The sequence below is a fragment of the Pagrus major genome, chromosome 16, assembly GCF_040436345.1.
Source record: "Pagrus major chromosome 16, Pma_NU_1.0".
NCBI lineage: Eukaryota > Metazoa > Chordata > Actinopteri > Spariformes > Sparidae > Pagrus > Pagrus major.
In genome coordinates this window covers 20,368,505-20,390,760 of record NC_133230.1, presented here as the reverse complement: position 1 = coordinate 20,390,760, position 22,256 = coordinate 20,368,505, and the positions used below count along the sequence as shown (strand labels likewise).

At 38.2% G+C, this 22,256-nt stretch overlaps 5 protein-coding genes across 6 annotated transcripts; all 5 read right to left on the bottom strand.

Moving 5' to 3' along the window:
- Nucleotides 1-80: 80 nt before the first annotated feature.
- On the bottom strand, nucleotides 81-2,725 carry LOC141010687 (uncharacterized). 2 transcript variants are annotated; one of them, XM_073483750.1, is made up of 6 exons: nucleotides 2,591-2,725; nucleotides 2,290-2,391; nucleotides 1,596-1,859; nucleotides 1,288-1,454; nucleotides 661-794; nucleotides 81-537 (listed from the first exon to the last, which is right to left on the bottom strand). In XM_073483750.1, exons 1-6 carry the CDS (start codon nucleotides 2,706-2,708, stop codon nucleotides 387-389), a joined length of 936 nt encoding a protein of 311 aa, XP_073339851.1. In that variant the 5' UTR covers nucleotides 2,709-2,725; the 3' UTR covers nucleotides 81-386. The 2 variants fall into 2 exon arrangements, with proteins under 2 accessions (XP_073339851.1, XP_073339850.1); XM_073483749.1 differs by having other exon boundaries at nucleotides 2,290-2,403; nucleotides 2,591-2,723.
- Nucleotides 2,726-3,912: 1,187 nt separating this feature from the next.
- On the bottom strand, nucleotides 3,913-8,573 carry LOC141010684 (uncharacterized). The gene is made up of 6 exons (XM_073483747.1): nucleotides 8,291-8,573; nucleotides 7,911-8,018; nucleotides 7,053-7,313; nucleotides 6,781-6,944; nucleotides 6,568-6,695; nucleotides 3,913-4,447 (listed from the first exon to the last, which is right to left on the bottom strand). Exons 1-6 carry the CDS (start codon nucleotides 8,418-8,420, stop codon nucleotides 4,294-4,296), a joined length of 945 nt encoding a protein of 314 aa, XP_073339848.1. The 5' UTR covers nucleotides 8,421-8,573; the 3' UTR covers nucleotides 3,913-4,293.
- Nucleotides 8,574-12,444: 3,871 nt separating this feature from the next.
- Nucleotides 12,445-14,306, bottom strand: LOC141010988 (uncharacterized). The gene is made up of 6 exons (XM_073484173.1): nucleotides 14,186-14,306; nucleotides 13,947-14,036; nucleotides 13,281-13,547; nucleotides 13,019-13,185; nucleotides 12,766-12,902; nucleotides 12,445-12,678 (listed from the first exon to the last, which is right to left on the bottom strand). Exons 1-6 carry the CDS (start codon nucleotides 14,298-14,300, stop codon nucleotides 12,528-12,530), a joined length of 927 nt encoding a protein of 308 aa, XP_073340274.1. The 5' UTR covers nucleotides 14,301-14,306; the 3' UTR covers nucleotides 12,445-12,527.
- A 2,138-nt stretch (nucleotides 14,307-16,444) lies between these two features.
- On the bottom strand, nucleotides 16,445-18,384 carry LOC141010819 (uncharacterized). Its single transcript, XM_073483929.1, has 6 exons — nucleotides 18,252-18,384; nucleotides 17,927-18,016; nucleotides 17,261-17,527; nucleotides 16,999-17,165; nucleotides 16,767-16,903; nucleotides 16,445-16,681 (listed from the first exon to the last, which is right to left on the bottom strand). The coding sequence occupies exons 1-6, from the start codon at nucleotides 18,364-18,366 to the stop codon at nucleotides 16,528-16,530; spliced, it is 930 nt and encodes a 309-aa protein (XP_073340030.1). The 5' UTR covers nucleotides 18,367-18,384; the 3' UTR covers nucleotides 16,445-16,527.
- Nucleotides 18,385-19,159: 775 nt separating this feature from the next.
- LOC141010826 (uncharacterized) lies at nucleotides 19,160-21,079 on the bottom strand. Its single transcript, XM_073483940.1, has 6 exons — nucleotides 21,017-21,079; nucleotides 20,507-20,602; nucleotides 19,976-20,242; nucleotides 19,714-19,880; nucleotides 19,482-19,618; nucleotides 19,160-19,396 (listed from the first exon to the last, which is right to left on the bottom strand). Exons 1-6 carry the CDS (start codon nucleotides 21,069-21,071, stop codon nucleotides 19,243-19,245), a joined length of 876 nt encoding a protein of 291 aa, XP_073340041.1. The 5' UTR covers nucleotides 21,072-21,079; the 3' UTR covers nucleotides 19,160-19,242.
- Between the last annotated feature and the right edge of the window lie 1,177 nt (nucleotides 21,080-22,256).

The window sequence follows — 22,256 nt, the reverse complement described above, 5'->3', positions numbered from 1 at the left end:
GGTTCATTAGTTAAATATTTACAGGGAAGGCCGGTAATTTGAAGAGCAATGTCATTTTCTGATCACAAAACCAGTCAAGCTTTCTTTAGGTTTCACTTTAATTTTATTTCGTCAAAGCATGACATTTTTTTCCACATACAACTGGACATAATGTGCTTTATAAGATTGGTTATTCAGTTACAGTTATAGGCTCTCAGGGGAATTAATCAATTTGTGATTTTTTGGCATTTTCACACTGCGAATAGTTATTTTCTGCTTAAACAAAAATGAGAAAAAAGGCATTGTCTACTGCATACTAGCACTGCACACAGGTGCCTGTTGTCATTCCATATATACCTGAAGAAAGTGTTAAACTTTAAAATAACTACATATGGGAAGTTTCTTGTCTAGCTTGGCTCCATCTCGCAAATCCAGTTAAATTGATGGTCATGGCAGTTTCCATTGTACCATGTCTTTACGTTATCAGCATAGTAATAGAAAGCAGCACAGTTCCCACTCTGAGATCCAGTAGGGTTAGGCTGTCCGGTTCTCCAGTACCTTGAACAAAACAAAATCATTAAAAAAATGTAGTATATTATATTACTATATTGGTTTGTCATGTATATATAATGTCACAAACTATATAAAGGTGTTGAAAGTCAGTAAGCTAATACTGCTTACATTGTTTCCACCTCAGTCTTATTGTTAACCCAGACCCACGTCCCCTGCATCACAACATCAGTGAGGCCAATCCAATATCCGTTCTGCCACCAAATGGAAAAGCTCAGCTTTGGCAAGTTGTCATTCATGAATTGCTGTAAGAAAGCAAAGGAGAAAAGCAACTTGGCATTTTCAAGTTTCTTGTACTGTATGAACAAATAGACTTCAAAGGTTTCTTCTCATTGAGCTTCCTACTCTCAACAAGGGGGCTGGATATAACACAACAAACTTTTGTTTTGGCAGCCTACTAGAACATGTTTACATGCTTTAATGTTCAAAAAATAAAAAAATTTTCTCATACTGTCAATCGCTGCAGCACCTCTATTCATCCTCAGTCTGAACACTTTGTTTGAGTGTGTCTCTTTAAGGCCCCCCCCACCCAAATACCCCTGTCTGCTCTGATTGGTTAGCTCTTAGAAGACTGAACAAGGTCCACCCACGTGTTTCCGCATCAGCTCTGCCCGTGTTTTTGCAACCATGGCTGTCCTTGGGCTGTGACTGTGGATGATGACTGTATTGTTGTGACATGTGACCTTAAAAATTCCTGTGAGGCTAAAACATTTTTTTTTAATTTGTTTTTTGACCCACCTGCTCTTCCAAGTTATTAATCACAAGCAGGTCACCTCCTTGTTTTATACAGTCTGCTCTGCTGTCCAACCAGTTCTTTTTGGAGTTGGACACATCGCGAGAAGAAAAATAATAGCAGGATGATTTAAGGACAATCCATCCTGGTCGGCATCTGCCACAGTTTTCCTCTGTTGCAACAGGAGATTGGGAAAAGTACAAAAAAAAAGTGATCCTTGATCTTTTATGAGCTTTTGAAATAATTTCTAAAATATACTATGAGGAATAACAAATACATAAATTGTACAGGTTTACTGTACAGTCTGCCTTACCTAAGGTAGTTTTATTCGTCTGCAGATTTGCCCTCTGTGCCTGAAGTGTCTCGATCTGTCCCTGAAAGCTGTCAGTGAGGGCCTTCTGCTGCTTCACTTGCATCTTTAGTTGGATATGGTTGGCACGCTCTTTCACCAGTGCTGTCTGGGCCTCCAATTTAGCTTTGTTGATACCGCTGTGGTTGCGGAGATAGTTCTTCTCAAGGATGAGAGATGTAGCAACTGAATTGGGACCCTGAAGGAAATCATTTTGGGCTTTGGCACCTGAGGAAGAGAAACTCATAATAACAAAGAGGAATTGTGGTAAAACTAGATAATTTAATGGTTATTTTCTCCTTAAGCCACTTCCAATCTCATGAATCCATTTGCTGCTTAAAAGTGTCTGCAGCTGCATCAAATCATTCGTTGCCTGACAAGATGCACATTGAATCTATCACAGGAGTCAAATGCGCACTCGTATTAAAAGAAACTGCTTTGAAAAGGCAACTGCTTAATGTACATACACATACAGTTTATGTTGACTGATAAAATATATTAATAATAATAACAATTAATGTAGAATACAATTAATTTCTACAATTGGAAATATAATCTTGCATATCCATATTTTGATATTGTTTTAGGTCAATTGATCCAGATTCTACTGAGGAAAGATTGTACATTAGATTATCAGTTGTAACACTACTATACTTACAGTAAATCCCAATGACAGCAGCGGTTAACAGCAGAACTGCATTCAGCAGGCCCAGACTCAGTATAACCACTCGGTGTTGTGAAAACGTAGACCAACGTTTCTCTGTAAACAGACCTGGATAATGTTCACCTGACTTAAAACCTTTATAGTATGTTGTTGTGTGTGTTTCACAAAATTCTAGGTCACTGATTGACCTGAAATCACACTGCGTTAGTTTGAGAGAGAGTAGAGTAAATAGCGGTGTAACAGAAGTAAGAAATTGGTCAGAAACTGCAGTAGATAGTTTTAAAGCCAGCTGTACCTTGTCCAGATGTTTTATGATGAGAGCCTGAATGTCCATGTGTGTTAAAATCTTGAGAAATCTCCTGTTGAGACGACATTTCGTCCTCAGGTTCTGACTGTGACTGCGTGGTGTCCATTATGACTGTTGCAAGTAGTGTCTATATTGATCTGCTTGTCTCCTGCTTATACCAGTGATAAGGTGCATGTCAGTGTGTGTGTGTTTGGACCATGGTCTGGATGCTTTGTGTGTATGTGTAGATTGTAGTTGTTAAAAAGCTAAAAAGTTACCAGTATCAGTACTAAATAATATCACTTTAAATGTTAACAAAACTGTGATACAACTCATTTTTACATTCAAGTCTTAAAATATGATACTGTTGACACTGTGCTTGTGAGTCACTATACAGATTGCTGTAACATCAAACATTTCTGCATTTTTTTTTTCAAATACAATGCTTTGTCAGCTCACTCATTTAGAAAATTCACATCAGATGAAACACATTTTTAAGATGCTGAGTCATAGTTATTACAGAATTCAAGACGCCCAGATTTTCTTTCTTTCTGTGATTGTAATGTACTTCCATATTATTCTGTATTTCTTTGCTGACATTGCAACTGGTTATTTGAGAAACTTCTCCCATTAATGTCCAGCCCTGAAATTGTATAATGTTATTCACAGCACAGTACTGCAATCCATTGAAATGTGTCAAATCAGTCAAAGTATGAGGCTACTCGAGGTCATTGCCCAAGGTTCTCTTAACATTTTTTTCCTCCAATTCCAACATTCAAATGAGTGTTAAACAACTTTTTGCGATTTTTTTGTGTGTTTCAACAGAAAATCAACTTTGTCGACCAATTAAGACATAGTAAATAAGTGAAATCAAAAGTTTGTGTTTTGTGAGGTGCTTTACCTTATTTAAATATCAGCCCAGATGCAGAATAAAAAAATCTGCATGTTCACATAAAGGCCTACATATCATATTGACATTTCCACAAAACGAGTCGTATAACATTCATATCACATGTTTATGACCTGTCATATCAGGATGGTGACCAGATTGAGGATATGTTTCTACATTTGTAAGCATGACACCACTGGATATGTTTATGGAGACCTCAGGTCACTTTCTAGTTGTGTTTTTTTTTTGGATGGGAAGATGAGACATCTCAAGCTGTATTTTTGGTGAATGAAACAGTTATTTCAAGCCAGAACAAGATATTTTCCTAACCAAGTCTTTTTCGTGCCTAAACGTAACCAGAGCACAAGCACAAAGTTGTCACAACATAAAATAGAAAATTGGACCTAAAGAAATGTAAAGATGCAAGAAATGTTTCAACATATTTGTGGTTCGAAGAAATGTACATTGCCAACATTTATTCTGGTGATTGAGTTGCAAATAAACAGTTCTCAGTCCGAGAATTAGATGAGAAAATTGATACTACTGTCATGTTTGTACAGTGTTACACCCCAACAGCTGGTTAGCTCAGCTTAGCACAGAGACTGGAAGGAGGGCGAAACATTTAGCCTGGCTCTGTCTGAGGGAAGCAAAATGACTTTATGCATTTTTAGAAAGCAGTAAATATACAAACAGATCGTATGTTGGGAGAGTTACAGAAAGAAAACACTATGGCAATGGTTACATCAGAAATGTGTCTTAATTGCATTGTAATATACTGATGAACACAGTTAAGCTTGCAAGCAAATGCGGCAAGCACACACAGTTAGCTCACATTAGTTGGGGCTTTTTCACAAATCCATTTCATCCTTGTGCTATCACATCGAACATCATTCCAAGCCTTGAAGAAGTTTTCTTTGGCATACACCGCAACACAGACCTCAGGATCGATATTGTTTGGCTCTCCATCCATCCAGTACCTGGAACAAATGATAGGTTGCTTTACAGAGACACAGCTTAAAAATATTTTACATATATATAGTCCAAAATTGCATGAGTGTACAGTGGAGGGAAGTAACAAAGTACAAATATTATGCAAAATGTATTTAGATTTTTCAGGTATCTGTACTTTAGTATTAGAGTATTAAGTTCTTACAACTTTTAACTTTAACACAAAGATCTGTACTTTATACTCCTTACATTTTAAAAAATGTGTTACTTTAGATTTAGTGCAGGCATTTATGGATTATTTTTATTTTCCCAACATCATAAGACTGGTTTCAACCTATCAGTGCATATCATGCAAGGCAGTCGTAGCAAGACGGAACAAAGTAACAGACTTAACGAGAAGGAAACAGACAGATCCCGTAGCTTTGCACAGAAACGGGCAGTAGAAATGTCCTTCAGAGGGATACTTTTTACTTTTATACATCGAGTACATTTCAGAGCCTGTACTTTCTTGCTTTCAGTTGAGTTGATTCAAGTATCTGTGCCACTGACTAAAGAATATGTGTACTTTTGACACCTCTGTGTGTGTAAGCAAAATCTGTCTAACTGCTTCATGTACAGTTTTTACTGATGAATGCATTTTCCTAACTTCCAGGCTGCTAACTGTGTTTGTATCAAAAACAACTTGAATCCATTATAGTGCACAGTGAAAAATAGCTTGGAGCTTGGAGGAGTTTGTAAAAATTTAAACTGAAATTGTGAAAAACTTCCCTGCGAGATATCTGACTGATGTACCAGAAGCTGAACCAGCAGCTGAACCAGCAGTGCAACGTTATGCTGATGATTTCTTACAAATACAACATGTAACTAGGGATCGACCGATATGGGTTTTTTAGGGCCGATGCCGAAACCGATTTTTTTCCATCACCCTTAGCCGATGACCGATTATGGACTGCCGATTTTCTTGGGCCGATTTTTGGGGCCGATTCTGCTTTTGCTCCCTCAATTTACATTAAAACAAAATGACACAATGATAACAGGTCTCAAGTTTAAACAAACATTTATTGAACAGTAAAATTTTAAGCTTAAGCTGTAACATAAATAAAACAACAACTACTGTACACAGTAGGATTCAACAGCTTTGTTCAACTTTACACCACACATACTTTAAAATGAAAAAAAAGTGTTTGGTGCTTTTAATTATTCAAGTAATGTCTATGAAATAACACATATTTGTAGTATTTTTAGCTTTTCCTTTTTCAGCCCCCATGCTCACCAATTGCTCACAGAATTGCATATGACACACCTAGCCTTCCGTGAAGTGGGTTCACTAAAATGTTGCCACACCGGGTTCTTGCGTTCAGCCATCTGTATGAAGAATAAATAAAAACACAGATTAGTATCAATCAGTATCAATATTTTTGGCATCATCTTACATTCATATCACCCATATCATCACCCTTTCATCAATATCTACAACACAGCCTTGATGATGCATTGCTTGCTGATAAGATAGGTATAATTCATTTTTTCTGCACAAAATAAAGTGATCATGTCTTAGGCTACTATGCTGTCAGGTTTGGCAGCACCAGAACATAAATCAGCAGGAAAATAAGTGTGATGTCAGAAGCACATTAAGCAACAAATTGTTTAAGTTTTAAACGGCATTATCAACTTTAAAAGGAATAAATATTCAACCATGTACAAAACATTTCTCTCATAGTTCCAGTTAAATCTCTCATCGATGTGATGGAACTGAATTGACAACTTTGACATTACTACTAATATTACTTCATTACTAATATTTCAACTAAGTTTAACAGTTAGAGGCTAATTGAAAGTTTAAAACTTACCGTTGTTCTGAAGCAGCCTCCTGGGCAATGCTGCTTTCACCACTCTTCCAGTGGGGGAGGGGTAACGCGTCTGCATCATGGATCTATAGATCCATGGTCTGCATGTGCTGCAGGGTCTTCCGGCAACACAGAGCTGCCCGTGGATGCCTGTCTGTAAATCATCCCGCGGAAAAAAACATCGGCGAACCCACGAGCGAATCGGCCGATGCCGATACGCGTAAAAAACGCAAATATCGGCCCGATATATCGGCCGGCCGATGTATCGGTCGATCCTTACATGTAACATAAATAACTCTTACCCCTCAGCCAGTGTCCTTCCATCCAACCACTTCCAAATCCCCTTCACCTCGGTATTTCTCAGTCCCATCCAAAAACCCAGTCTGACTTCTGGGTCCAGCTTTTTTAACAAGTGAGTCACAGTTGCGTTCTAACAAAGAGGAAATATAAACAAATTAAAAAGACTTTCATAAACAGGGTTGCAGAGAAATGTGAATTGAATGTTGATTATTTACCTCTTTGTCTTTACTGTCTATGATTGCAAGGTCACCTCCATATCTTTGGCAGAATTCTCTGGCTTTTGGCCACGACTTCGTCCCATCAATGTTAGAGAAAGGGAAGTAGTAACACATTGAGTTCCTTAAAATCCATCCTGGTGGACAGAGTCTGCAGCCATCCCCTGTTGCCAAAGAAAATAACAGTGAATAACACAAACATATGAAACTATAAAAACACATTCTGCTTTTAACTTTTTTATGATGTGCAATGACAGTAAAACAGTTCTCACTAGTTATCGGTAAGTGGTATCTCAGTGAGGCGATGTCCTCTGTCGCTCTAGCAATAGCTTTGTCGTAGTCTGTTTTTCTTTTTGTCTGGTGTTCAAACTCCCAGTTGGTTTGTGTCTGACGACTCATCTCACTGTCCAGCTGCTTCTTGAAACCGTTCATGGAATCGATGGCGGTTTTGTAAGTGTCTTGGAGATCTCTCAAGTCATGGCCGATGCGTTCTGTATCTTCAAGTGTGAGGTGGGTACCTTTGAGGTCGTTGTCTGTAAGTGTTGAGGACAAACAGTGTTACTGTAGCAAGTTGTTATGATTCTTTATTCAACTATTTTTCTCTCAGATTCTCCCTCTAAAATAATCTCGGACAAAAACATGTAAGTGACACATTTATATCTAATCCACCCTTATAGGATCCACATCCTGATCTAAATGTAAACCTCCCAAATATAGAATAAACAAAACCACAAGATATGTAATCCACAGGACTACAGAGGTGGAATTTATAAGTAGAGATGGATAAAAGTGTCTCTTCTTGTTCAAACCCCTCAGCCAGAGTACGTATTTATTTATGTATTTGTAATTATTTACACTCCAAAATCATGAATAATTTATGAACACAATGGGTTTAAATTTCATTAAAAAATGAATGAGAAGCCACTTTTGAGGCAAATATGGCTTCTTTGTCAACTCCTTGGGCTCCAGGAAATTGCAATGGATATTTTTCACTATTTTCGGATGTTACATACAAGCCATTGTCAATGAATTGAGAAAATATTCAGCAGATTATTTGATAATGAAAATGATCCTTAGCTGCAGCCCTAACCAATAATTCCAGTGAGCACTGCACACAAACATTGACTTACAGTGGATCCCCAGGCCGATATCAACCATGAGTAGAACAACAGCGAGTAGCACCAGGCTCACTGCAGGCAGTCTGGGATTTCTCCAAGGTGTCATACTATATCTGGGTGCTGGACAGAGAGAGAATGAATCAATATCATAAAGCAAGAAACTGTACTACTACTGTATTGTACTCTTTTAACAAGATATTTTATTGTAGACGTCACTGAGCTTTACATGTGCTTTATTATATAAGTGTTGTTTATTATAATAAAAATCTTAGACACATGCAACCCATTCACTCTGCACCAACTCATATCAGACGTTTTTCATGCGTTGTTATATTTCAACATACTTTGGTACAGATGTTAAAGAATCAGACAGAATCTGTTTTTGAACTTACCTTCTTGCATGCCTTGGTCAGAGAAAGGGAAAGGGTAAGGAGGACACCCCTCATCGCGCAAGTCCTCTTCATTTATCAATGTGTTGAAGCCGCTATCAACATTACAACCTGAGATTTCTGTCTTCTCCATTCTGGCTGTCAGTCATACCAGAGCGCATGCCACAGATGGTCTGGCAGGACGTGTCCCTGTGTCGGCTCTTGAAGCTACTGTTGCTGAGCTCATCAACAGTAAATTTCCAATTTTTAAATTCCACTCAACTGTTGTTCATGAGAAAGGAGAAGTGAAATTTTATGGCTGAACTTTCAGTTATCTATACAGGTTACATCAGTTTAACATACATCCTGTGCACATGTGATTATACCCCCCCTTGTGAAATACTTCCACGCAAATACAAACGTTGAGGTCTAGTTCAGAGGAAAATCAAGTAAACCAGTGCCAAAAGGGCTTACATCTGTCTTTCACCACCCTGTATTTCATGAGCCAGGCCAGTGACTATGGCGTGTTTACCAAACCCACAAAAACAACAGTTTCACTGTCAGTTGGTTTGTGGTCATTTGAATGTTGTAATATTGAAATGTGCTCGACGTAGGCACAAATCAACTGACATGATGAGGGCCTAAAAGTGGGTCCCCTTGCTTTTAAAACCAGTGTTTTAAAAACAAAATTATGTAGCGTAAGCACATAATTCAGTGGTCAGTCACTGGAGGGAGTGACTGTGAACTTGCAAGGGAATTTGGTTTGGAAGCTCAATTCAAATAAAATAATCAAACCAGGTCTGTGTTTTGTGCATGTGTGTTTGTTTACTATGAGATTTCTTCTGTACTGTACTGATATGTGTTCCGCTGCTGTGGTGTAACTATTAACTATTATCTCCTACAGAGTAACAGCCAGCAGTTTGGACAGATGTCTGTTGTTATATCAAAATATACACAGGATTGGGAGGGTTATTTTACAAATGTATTCAGGTACAGTTACTAATTACCTAATAAAAAAATGTAACCTAATCCAAGTATCATAATAATTAAGTAATGTCACTTGATTACTATTATGTTACTTTTGGATTACCTCACACCAAACATATAAAAACAAAGACTGCCCATTTTAATCAGAAGAGAAAGACCCTCAGTGTCTGAATTTTATGCCTAAATAAACAAACTGACAACACAATTTCATACTGTTTTGCTTTGTTTAGATTTGGTGGACCCTGCCACCTCTCTAGTTTCAAACAGTGTTCTGGGGACCTTATTTTCCTCTGAGAACAGATTGTTTATTCAGTTATGGAAAAAATAATCATCCTAGTGCTGGTATTATTACCTCATTAATATTAAAATATTAAAATTCTGAGTTTGAATTTGAATTTCATCTCCAAAACTTCATAGTGCCCCTTTAATACACACCTGGTGTATTCGGTTTCACTCAAGACCAGAATAATGTTGTGTCGATCATGTCGCTGTGGTAAGAAGCGAAAGTGTGTAAAAAATTGTTATACTTGAAGAAAAGTATAGAAACTTTGCTGCACTGACAGCATTTGTGTCTGTGCCAGTCATTTTTCTGTGCATTCACATTGCGCAGCTGCTGCACAGAAAGTGCTGACTAATACAGTATGATTGGAAATTTAAGCAATTTCTTAACTGAAAAATGTAGAATAAATGTAAAATCAGTATTCAGCTTCATGTGTTGAGTTTAAATTCAGCTTTATCAAACACAGTGGCAGTTCACAGAGGAGTTCTAAGTGCTATATCAACTGGATTTTTTAAAGATGTTTCAGCTCTCATCCAAGAGATTCAGAGAATGGAAGAAGCCTCTTGGATGTCCATCTTGGACGTTTCACCTCTCATCCACAGTGAAACATCTTCAAGAAACTGAAACAAGTCCAGCTGCCTACAATATAGCACTTAGAATTACCATGACCTGGATGACTGAGAACCTTCATCAGCACTTAGCAGATGAGGGAAATTAAACTTTTCTTTTCACTGTTACACTCACAGTTAATCCCAAGAACAATGTACAAGAACAACTTGACAAAATAATCATAAAAATTGTATATAAGTAAACAGAAAGATAGACAATTCACAATGATAAGTCCGACTTTAAGCTGTAATCGTGTTGAGTTTTGGGATAAGATTTTCTGCCTTCTCTCGAATGAGTGGAACATCAATGTTTTTACAAAATCTAATGGTATCCATTAATATTCAAGGCAAGTTTAATTATGTAGCACCATTTAGACACAAGGCAATTAAAATGCTTTACAGGGGCGTAAAAATCCCTTTTGATCCCTGGGAACACTGAGTAAACCTGTCCCAGATGACCCAAGGGGTCCGGATGCTTCGTACTGTACAAGTAGATCAGAGATGTATACAGGCCAGATACCATTTAGTCCTTTAAAGGTCAATTATAAGATATTAAAATATATCTTTTGACACATTGAGCCAGTGCAGTAATGTAAGGACCGGTGTAATGTGCTACACCTTCATAGTGTCAGTGAGGAGCAGCAGCATTCTGTCTGATTGATTTCTTACTGAGACCTGTGAACATAATGCGAATTACGGGGGGCTTTGACCCCCCACAATTATGACTTCATCCCCCCTAAAAGAGGTACAAATAACAGATTGGGGGGTGGAAACATTTATCTTTCTTATCTGTAATCATAAATATTACAATACACAGTATATTCCATATTTACGGAAATTTACGGAAGTCAGAATTCAGACTCTCATCTGTCAGAATTCTGAGAATAAAATCAGAATTCTGACTCTAAAGTCAGAATTCTGAGAATAAAGTCTCTGACTTTATTCTCAGAAGTCTGACAGATGACTTTATTCTCAGAATTTATTCTCAAAGAGGAAAGGAGGAGATATCAGGCACTATTTTGGTGCCAAAAAAGGAGTAAGTTGAAACTGAGGACTTAATAGTGCAGCCTGTATTTTCTGTGGTTGTTATGTAGGATTAATACTGAGCATTATAGCATGAATAATGGTGAATTTTACATGTATGTGCTGTTGTATTAAGGAGACAGGGGGAGATATTGTGAGTGAGCAGGCAGAGGGAGGACAGGATGAGAGTGAGCAGGCAGGACCAAGTAGTAACAAGGTGAGTTGGAAAGGAGACTACAAAGATGTATTGCCATCATATCAGATATTCAGGCAAATACTAATTTTAGAAACTGATAAAATGCATGACTACCACACCCTATTGTTCTCAACTAATAAGCTAGGACTTATATTAAAGTGTTGGCCACTGGCAGTTTCTGGCAGTTTGGATCTACAATACTTTGTTGGTGACTGCCTGACTGCAAAAGTTGTTTGTGTGGTACATTATGTGCCCCATGAACTGTAAAATGGTTTAAATTTTGGTTTATCATCATCTACAGACTGCAGACATTCAGTTGAACAAGCAAGATACTGTAAGGATTGTAAGACTTCTGTTAACTGAAGCACGCGCCTGCGCTGCACTGGGTTCCCTTTACACCCTGGAGAAAATGTTGACCCCCCCCAATTGTCATTGTATAATTCGCACTCTGCCTGTGAACACACCATTACAGTAGTCTAGCCTGCTCAAAAATGCATGAACAAGTTTTTCTGGGTCTTGTTTGGACAGAAATTATTTAATTCTTGCCAGTTTTTAAGGTGGTAGTGGGCTGATTTTTAACCTGTCTTGTTTGGGCCCAAAAACAACCGTTTCAGGTTTCTCAGTATTCAGTTTCACATCCTCTCACTGTTTTATTTGATGCACTTATTCCACAATTGTAAGGGGGATGTAGTCATGTGGTGACACTGTTATGTAGGGTTGTGGTTTATCAGCATAAGTGTGGTAGGAGAGGTTATTATATTCCATAATCTGAGCAAGGGGGAGCATGTAGATGTTGAATAAAAGTTTGTGGCCCAAGAATTGACACTTGAGGAACTCCACATAGTTGTTGAGACAGTTATGTTGCTATATCACATATACATAACGTGCCAACCTTGAGAATGGCTGGCATGTAAAGAATGTCTCTAATATAGATGGTCATCAATAAAATCACATTGAACTGTACTTTCATCTATAAATTGTACATATAAGGACTTGGTGCTGACTGTTGAATACAGTTACTATAACAATAATACAATGAAATGAATACAATAATTGCAGTTGAAAAATTCACAGGAACATCAGATTGATCTTAAAGGTGTTTTATTCTTTTTTTGAAGAGTTACAAACATATGCATATGTTTTCTGCTTCAGCAGTACTTCTCAATTTTAGTTTGATGTCATCTCACATATCCAGTGTCTCTGTTCGCCCTGACAACTGGCATCAAAGCGTGTCTTCCAGGGATTACTGGAGCTGTGAACTGCAACCCCACAGTCTTCCCCCCATTCATCGTCGTCTGGTTGTCCATCCATCCAGTACCTTTAGAAAAAACAAATAATTCAAGTAAGTAATCGATAACAATCCATAAGTCCTGCAGCATTGAGACTATAATAGTGCAGCTCTCACCTTCGTTCCACCTCGGTGACATTATTAATCCAGACCCATGTCCCCTCTCTCTTTGTGTCAGTGAGACCAATCCAGAATCCATCCCAGAAGATGTAATGGCCACTTTTCACGTTTTCAAGGCAGTCACTCACAAATCTCTGTATAAACAAGGATTAAACCTTTTAAAGGGCTCAAATGTAAAGTACAGGATATAAATATTTATTTCATTATTGAAATATTCTTAATAGCATTATCTTGTTCGTTTACAACCCACCTGCTCCTCCTTGTTGTCGATCACAATCAGGTCAGCTCCACGTCTAATACAGTCAGCTCTGCTATCATGCCAGTTTTTTGTAACAGTAGAGGGCTCATTGTTAGAAAAGTAATAGCAAGACAAGTTGTGAAGAACCCATCCAGAGAGGCACCTGCCACAATTCCCCTCTAGGAGAAATAAAAGATTTCTTGTCAGTTTAGTTTTTCAGTATTCTAACTTTAACTAACTATTAAATAACAACTACAATACAACTCTTTCTCACCCAAAGCCGTCATATTGGACTGGAGATTTGTCTGCTCTTTTTGCAGTTCCTCCATCTGCTTCTGATAATTGTCATTGATGGTCTTCTGCTGCTCGATTTTCTCCTTTAGTTGTGCATGGTTTTTAACTGCTCTCTCGAAGGCGTTCTTGGCTGCTTCTTCGGCTTCGATCACATCGCTGTGGTTGCTACGGAGATAGTTCAGCTCATCGAGGACCTGTGTTACAGCTGGGTGTGAAACATGGAAGGGACCCTCTCTGACTTTAGCACCTGAAGAGGGGAAAACACATTGTCACAAAGAGAGCGAGAACTGTGTCAAAACTATGGAGGTTCACAGATCTGCATTTGTGAAATGCGAGAGAAAGTGTGTGAAAATTGTTATACTCAAAGAAAAATGTTGAAACAAAACCTTAAGTCCTTCAGTAATATGAGTTTTAAAGCTTGAATTTGCTGTTTTAAAACCCTTGTGAAACCTAATGGACTTTATTTGTATTTAAGTAACACAGTATGATCTGAAATTAATCAAATTTCAGCATTTTTTAAAGCATTCTGAAATAAATCGAAAATCAGCATTAAGCCTCTTGTGTTAAGGGCAACTCAGGTTTGTCATTCAAAGTGAAATTCCACAGAAGAGAGAAATGACACTTTTATGAGTACTGTCATACTCACAGTTAATCCCAAGAACAACAGCAATTATCAGCAAAACAAAGTTCAGCAGTCCCAGACAGAGTAAAACCAGCCGGTTAGATCCATCTCTACCTGTGAACATTGTAATTCATTAGGGTTTAATAACAGTTACAGGTGCTCCTCATTCAGTAACATTTGAATAATGACAGCATAAATTTACTTAAAATTACAGGTTCATTTGCTGAGAGAAAGAAAAAAAGCAGTATGCATTTTTGTTGTACCTTGTATTTGATCGCGAGAGCGAAAATGTCCATCGTTGTTGAAGGAAACCTGAGACAACTTTGGTATGAATGATATTTTCTGCCCAGCGTCTGTCCGTCTTTGTGGATTCTCCATTGTGATGCTGCAGCTCTGTCCACTTTGCCTCCTGATTTATTATCCGTGATAGGACGGGTGTGTCTGAAGCCTACTTCTTCATAACTGTGATGATGTGTTGGACTGATGTGATGTCATAGTACCTCTGTCTGCTGTCTTTTCAGTTCTGTTTTCTGTGTAAATCTAAAAAGAACAATACTCAGCAGACATGCTTGCAGCTATGTGAGGTTTAACAAAGTCACAGCACTTTGAGCTAAAGGTTAACATCAGCATGCTAACATGCTCAACCCTCTCAATGACGATGCTAGCGTGCTGATGTCTGACAGATAATCTTTGCTCTTTGCTCATCATCTTTGTTTAAAGATATAATATTCAACATTTCGGCATTAAAAGGACTAGACCATTGTTGTATATTTTGCTAAGTTGTGTACTTCCATTACTCTTAAATGTCTACAACATATTCAATGCCGGAGAAATACATATTTTTACTCAAGTCCCCATCTACTTCTTTGCTTTAATAGAATGCTGCGACTATGTTTTGCTGTGAAGCTTTAGAAATGTTTTGTGGACTACGAAACTTCACCTGACTTTCCATCAGCGTGATTGTCACACCGCGGTGAGGGGTGTCTCGTTTTGGGATTTTTTTTGTCTTGTGAATGTCATGTTTTATTTTGAAAAGTAACTCTCCTCTCGTTTCAGGTCACTTGCCCTTCCTCTTGTGTCACCGGTCTGACGTCTCCCCTGATCGCTGATTGTTTCCACCTGTTTCCCATTACCCTCATGTGCCTTATAGTCCGCGTCTCCCTTTGTCCTGTGCCAGAGTATCTCGTTTGTTCGTGTGCCTCCAGCCCCATGGTCACAGTTCTTGTCTTGTTCTTGTCCTCAGCGTCTAAGTTGGTATTCTTTTTTCCTTGTCTCCTCTTAAGTAGAGTGATTTTGTGTTGTAATTTTTTCAGAGCAGTGTTTAAGCTAGCCTTGTTTTGTAACCTTTTTTCCCCCTCTGTTGGAGTGGTTTTGTTTTCATAGTTTTTTCAGAAATAGTATAGCCTAATTTTATAGCCTTTGTGCCTCCCTCCGTTTGGAGCGCTTTTTGTTATTAAATTTTCATTGTTAATATTCCTCGTCAGAGTAGATCAGTTTTCAGCCTTTTTGTTTCCTCCCTTTGGAGTGATTTTCTGTTTATTTTCTCCTGTTCCTTATTCTCAGATAGTCTAGAGTTGATAGCCTTTTTTCTTATCACTCTGTCTTAAGAGCTGAAAAGTGAATTCACAGAATAAAAGCCTGCTTGATCTGCGAAAACCTCTGCATCTGAGTCTTCTTTTTAGTCCAGGCCTGACAGTGATGATGTTTAATGTCCCTGACAATCGCTGTTGTCTCATTTAGCCACTTGTTAGCAATTACTTGCGTAAAAGCTTCAAAATTCCCAAATGGGGTATTTATGTGCGTGTATTTGTCTTAGAACAAAATGTGAAAATCTCCGAAGGTCAAAACAGCGTGATTAACCTGTGGAGCGGAGCTGTGTGCCCAACCAGCCGATCAAGTGTAATTAACTGAAAAAGCTGTGTAACTCCGCACCTTATGCTAAAAAGTTAAGAATATTTTAACTTTCATCCACATCCAAAAAAGAAAAAGTGACATGCAACGCAAGAAAGGAGCACATGCAAGATGCACCTTTAGTATAGGAAAACAATGGTTTTGCTGGCAATGCGTTACCAAGGTCGGTTTGCAAAAATCGGATTTCATGTGATTTGCGACTGTTCAGACTTCAAAAGAGCCATCCAGTTCCAATCTGGATGGGCTAAAAATCGGATTTTGGCTGGCAGTCTGAACGCGGCCTTAGGGCCCATCTTGGCGTTATCAGCCACTTAGCATGCTAACATTTGCTGCTAATGCTTAAGTTCAGCTGAGGCTAATGGGAATGTTAGTAGTTATGTTAGCAGGAATGATGAAAATTATTACAATTCATCCTGAGTAGAGGGCGACTGAAAATAGACTGATGTGTTATAGCAACCATGTGTTCCTATCACATACATAGTGAAAACCTTTGAAGAAAGAATAATTGTCAATAAAAACTGTATTGAGCTGCACTTTATTATAAAATCTCTACATATGAGATCTTGGTTCTGATGTTGAAATACAGTTAGAATAATGACAGACTCATCAGATCAATCTTAAAGGTGTTTTATTTTTTATTCTGAGAATTACAAACATATGCTTGTGTTTTCTGCTTCAGTGGCACTTCCTGATTCTAGCTTGATGTCATCTCACATATCCAGTGTCTCTGATACATGTTACAATTGATATCGTTACGGGTCTTCCAGGGGTTGCTGGGGCTATAAACTGCAGTCGCACAGTCTTCTCCATGGTGGTGTGAGTTGTTTGGTTCTCCATCCATCCAGTACCTTAAGAAAATCAAATAATATATATTTTTTAAAGTCATAATCCATAAGTCCTGCCACATTGAGACTGTAATAGTGCAGCTCTCACCTTCGTTCCACCTCAGTGACATTATTAATCCAGACCCATGTCCCCTCTGTCTCTGTGTCAGTGAGACCAATCCAGAATGAGTTCCTTAGGATGTCCTGGGTCCCTCTCATGTCTCCAATGCTGCCACTCACAAATCTCTGTGCAAGCAAGAAATTCACATTTCAAAGGGCAAATGTGAAAATGTATTTCAACATTATTACTGACAGCATTTTCTCGTTTGTTTACAACCTACCTGCTCCTCTTCATTGTCGATCACAATCAGGTCAGCTCCACGTCTAATACAGTCAGCTCTGCTATCATGCCAGTTTTTTGTAACAGTAGAGGGCTCAATGTTAGAAAAGTAATAGCAGGACGAGTTGTGAAGAGCCCATCCAGAGAGACACCTGCCACAATTCCCCTCTAGGAGAAATAAAAGATTTCTTGTCAGTTTAGTTTTTCAGTATTCTAACTTTAACTAACTATTAAATAACAGCTACAATACAACTCTTTCTCACCCAAAGCCGTCATATTGGACTGGAGATTTGTCTGCTCTTTTTGCAGTTCCTCCATCTGCTTCTGATAATTGTCATTGATGGTCTTCTGCTGCTCGATTTTCTCCTTTAGTTGTGCATGGTTTTTAACTGCTCTCTCGAAGGCGTTCTTGGCTGCTTCTTCGGCTTCGATCACATCGCTGTGGTTGCTACGGAGATAGTTCAGCTCATCGAGGACCTGTGTTACAGCTGGGTGTGAAACATGGAAGGAACCCTCTCTGACTTTAGCACCTAAAGAGGGGAAAACACATTGTCACAAAGAAAGCGAGAACCGTGTCAAAACTATGGAGGTTCACAGATCTGCATTTGTGAAATGCGAGAGAAGGTGTGTGAAAATTGTTATACTCAAAGAAAAATGTTGAAACAAAACCTTAAGTCCTTCAGTAATATGAGTTTTAAAGCTTGACTTTGCTGTTTTAAAACCCTTGTGAAACCTAATGGACTTTATTTGTATTTAAGTAACACAGTATGATCTGAAATTAATCAAATTTCAGCATTTTTTAAAGCATTCTGAAATAAATCGAAAATCAGCATTAAGCCTCTTGTGTTAAGGGCAACTCAGGTTTGTCATTCAAAGTGAAATTCCACAGAAGAGAGAAATGACACTTTTATGAGTACTGTCATACTCACAGTTAATCCCAAGAACAACAGCAATTATCAGCAAAACAAAGTTCAGCAGTCCCAGACAGAGTAAAACCAGCCGGTTAGATCCATCTCTACCTGTGAACATTGTAATTCATTAGGGTTTAATAACAGTTACAGGTGATTCTCTATGATGAATATCACTTTAAAGCTACAATAATTGAGGCTTGGTAGTAATGCCTTGCCTTATAAAATAACATTAGCAATGCTCCTCATTCAGTAACATTTGAATAATGACAGCATAAATTTACTTAAAATTACAGGTTCATTTGCTGAGAGAAAGAAAAAAAGCAGAACGCATTATTTGTTGTACCTTGTATTTGATAGCGAGAGCGAAAATGTCCATCATTGTTGAAGAAAACCTGAGACAACTTTGGTATGAATGATATTTTCTGCATAGCATCTGTCCGTCTTTGTGGATTCTCCATTGTGGTGCTGCAGCTCTGTCCACTTTGCTTCCTGATTTATTATCCATGATAGGATGGGTGTGTCTGAATATGAATCCACCCCAACTGACTGTTCATCAGTTGATGATGTTCAGTGCACAGCAGTTTTTTTTCCTTCAGCGAATCAACTGTTGTATGGAGAACACAGAGGAACAATAGGTTGCATCATTGGCGTGTTTTTGTGTGTCTGTATGTGTGTGTTTGCATGAATCCTACTTCTTCATAACTGAGATAATGTGTTGTATGGATGTGATGTCGTAGTTCCTCTGTCTGCTGTCTTTTCAGTTCTGTTTTCTGTGTAAATCTAAGAAGAACAACACCCTGCAGACATGCTTGCAGTTATGTGAGGTTTAACAAAGTCACAGCACTTTGAGCTAAAGGTTAACATCAGCATACTAACATTTGCTGTTAATGCTTAAGTTCAGCTGAGGCTGATGGGAATGTTAGTAGTTTTGCAGGAATGATGAAAATTATTACAATTCACCCTGAGTAGGACAAGAGTGTCTGTACATAATTTAATGTCATCCATCCAATATTTGTTGAGATAATTTGATCTGGACCAAAGAGGGTGACTGAAAGTAGACTGATGTGCTATAGCAACCAACCATGTGTTCCTATCACATACATAGTGAAAACCTTTGAAGAAAGAATAATTGTCAATAAAAACTGTATTGAGCTGCACTTTATTATAAAATCTCTACATATGAGATCTTGGTTCTGATGTTGAAATACATTTAGAATAATGGACGGCCAAAGATGCACAAGACTCATCAGATCAATCTTAAAGGTGTTTTATTTTTTATTCAAAGAATTACAAACATATGCTTGTGTTTTCTGCTTCAGTGGCACTTCCTGATTCTAGCTTGATGTCATCTCACATATCCAGTGTCTCTGATACATGTTACAATTGATATCGTTACGGGTCTTCCAGGGGTTGCTGGGGCTATAAACTGCAGTCGCACAGTCTTCTCCATGGTGGTGTGAGTTGTTTGGTTCTCCATCCATCCAGTACCTTAAGAAAATCAAATAATATATATTTTTTAAAGTCATAATCCATAAGTCCTGCCACATTGAGACTGTAATAGTGCAGCTCTCACCTTCGTTCCACCTCGGTGACATTATTAATCCAGACCCATGTCCCCTCTGTCTCTGTGTCAGTGAGACCAATCCAGAATGAGTTCCTTAGGATGTCCTGGGTCCCTCTCATGTCTCCAATGCTGCCACTCACAAATCTCTGTGCAAGCAAGAAATTCACATTTTAAAGGGCAAATGTGAAAATGTATTTCAACATTATTACTGACAACAATTTCTTGTTCGTTTACAACCTACCTGCTCCTCTTCATTGTCGATCACAATCAGGTCAGCTCCACGTCTAATACAGTCAGCTCTGCTATCGTGCCAGTTTTTTGTAACAGTAGAGGGCTCAATGCTAGAAAAGTAATAGCAGGACGAGTTGTGAAGAGCCCATCCAGAGAGACACCTGCCACAATTCCCCTCTAGGAGAAATAAAAGATTTCTTGTCAGTTTAGTTTTTCAGTATTCTAACTTTAACTAACTATTAAATAACAACTACAATACAACTCTTTCTCACCCAAAGCCGTCATATTGGACTGGAGATTTGTCTGCTCTTTTTGCAGTTCCTCCATCTGCTTCTGATAATTGTCATTGATGGTCTTCTGCTGCTCGATTTTCTCCTTTAGTTGTGCATGGTTTTTAACTGCTCTCTCGAAGGCGTTCTTGGCTGCTTCTTCGGCTTCGATCACATCGCTGTGGTTGCTACGGAGATAGTTCAGCTCATCGAGGACCTGTGTTACAGCTGGGTGTGAAACATGGAAGGGACCCTCTCTGACTTTAGCACCTGAAGAGGGGAAAACACATTGTCACAAAATAGAGCGAGAACTGTGTATAAAACTGTGTCCTGTGTGGACAATAAAGTTGTTTTTTTGTTGTCTGTTTTGTTAAAAGTGTGTAGAAATATTAATAATCAATGTAAAATAATATTTAGATATTGCGCAAGACCTTGCACAATTTTTTGTGTGAGAAAGTGTCTATTCAGCTAACTGGTAAAAGTGAAATTCTGCAGAAGAGGGAAATGAAACTTTTAATCAACTGTCAAACTTACAGTTAAACCCAATAACAACAGCCGCTATCAGCAAAACGACGTTCAGCAGTCCAAGACAGAGTAAAACTGTTCTGTTTTTACGAAAAGTGGATCCACCTGTAATGGACAGAAAAATGTTGTAAACAATCAAGATTTGATTACAGAAAATGTTATATTTTTTCCATGTGACACTCCGTGTTATTGAACCATGCCAATACGATGGAAATTAGATTAATTTTGTTTCATAACTTCAAAATGTCTTGGTTACTCATTATAATGCACAAAAAAATCAGAGTATTCTGACTAATCTGAACAGTTACATACATGGGGGTTTTTACATTTTTATCAAGCTACAGTTATATGACTTTAAAGCTACAATTACTGAGGCTTGGTTATATGTTGAGCATATATTTGAGATTGATCCTTTTAGCTCTTTAGCTCTTCATTTGCTAACGTTTTAATAATTACAAAAAAGAAAAGTAGAGGAAAAAGACGGAAAATGTGTCAGATGCTGCAGAACAAACACTATACCTTGTCCAATTATTTCGGAGTGAACGTGGAACGTCCTTCTCTGTGGATTCCCCATGACTGCAGTGCCTTGGACACAGACCGCTGAACTGTTTGCTTTTTATCATGAGCATGAAAGTGAAAGTTTTATTGGGTTACTTCCCCAAACTTTCCTTTAACTTGGAATTATAGGCCAATTTTTATATAGTCCAGTGGTAAACCTCACACTCTTGTCGAGGAAAAAACTTGACATATTACACCTTTAATGACCTTAAGTGTTGGAATGTTGAACAATCTAATAGTTGGATTAACGACAGGACACATGTTTGAGTAAATGAATCTTTGTTCATTTTCATGTTACACAACTCTTCCTTGGAACCCTGCAAGGAAGCATCATCATGCTGGCACTGCAAGGCTTCAAAAGTTCAAAGTTGTGTTTTTCTGCTGATATGTTGATATCTTAGTTCACACAATGTTTTTTGCGGAGCTAGCCAGTAAGTCATGTGAGTTCTTTTCAACGGTAATTCCTTCATAAATTTTGGTGACATAACAGTTGCTGCCAACATCACAGCCTTAGCTCCCTCATAGACCTCTTATATGTTGGACCTCCATGCTCATCACGTGTTTATTGCCACAGACATGATTTTGAATCAAATTAAAAACATGATTTTTGACACTATAGGATGCACCGGGGGTTGTTTTAACTCATACAATCAATGACTTTGTGCTTACATTAACAATAACTCATTTTTGCCTGTATTGCAATGTTATCAGTATGAAAACTCTCCCTCTCACATTATGATTTGTGATGAATTACCATCTGTGCTGTTGCCATAATTTGAAATGATGTCTGGATAACCCTCTGGTCCTGGGCCTTTCATCTGTGTGAGGCAGCTGTCCTGTCAATATTACAAAACCCTGTGTGTGCAAGAGCGTGTGTGCTTGCTTGTGATCCCACTCTCTTCTCTTTCCAATGTGAAATTGCCTCCTGAAAGTCTTTTAGGCACATCACCACTTCACAATCTGACCAGTATGTTCAGATTGGAAAGGCCTATCTATAGACTTAACAACAAGTTCTTTAATGAACGTTACACTTGGATCAGTTACCATATCCAGGTTTACAAAGTGTGCGTTTGTGGGTTCAAGTGTCTAGTGTCATAAATAACCTTTCACTGATGTTCTCAAGTGTAGACAGTAGAAATAAATCACTTGCACCCCCTGCTGCCCAAAAATCTCATTCTTGCTTTGAAAAAGAGATTCTTAA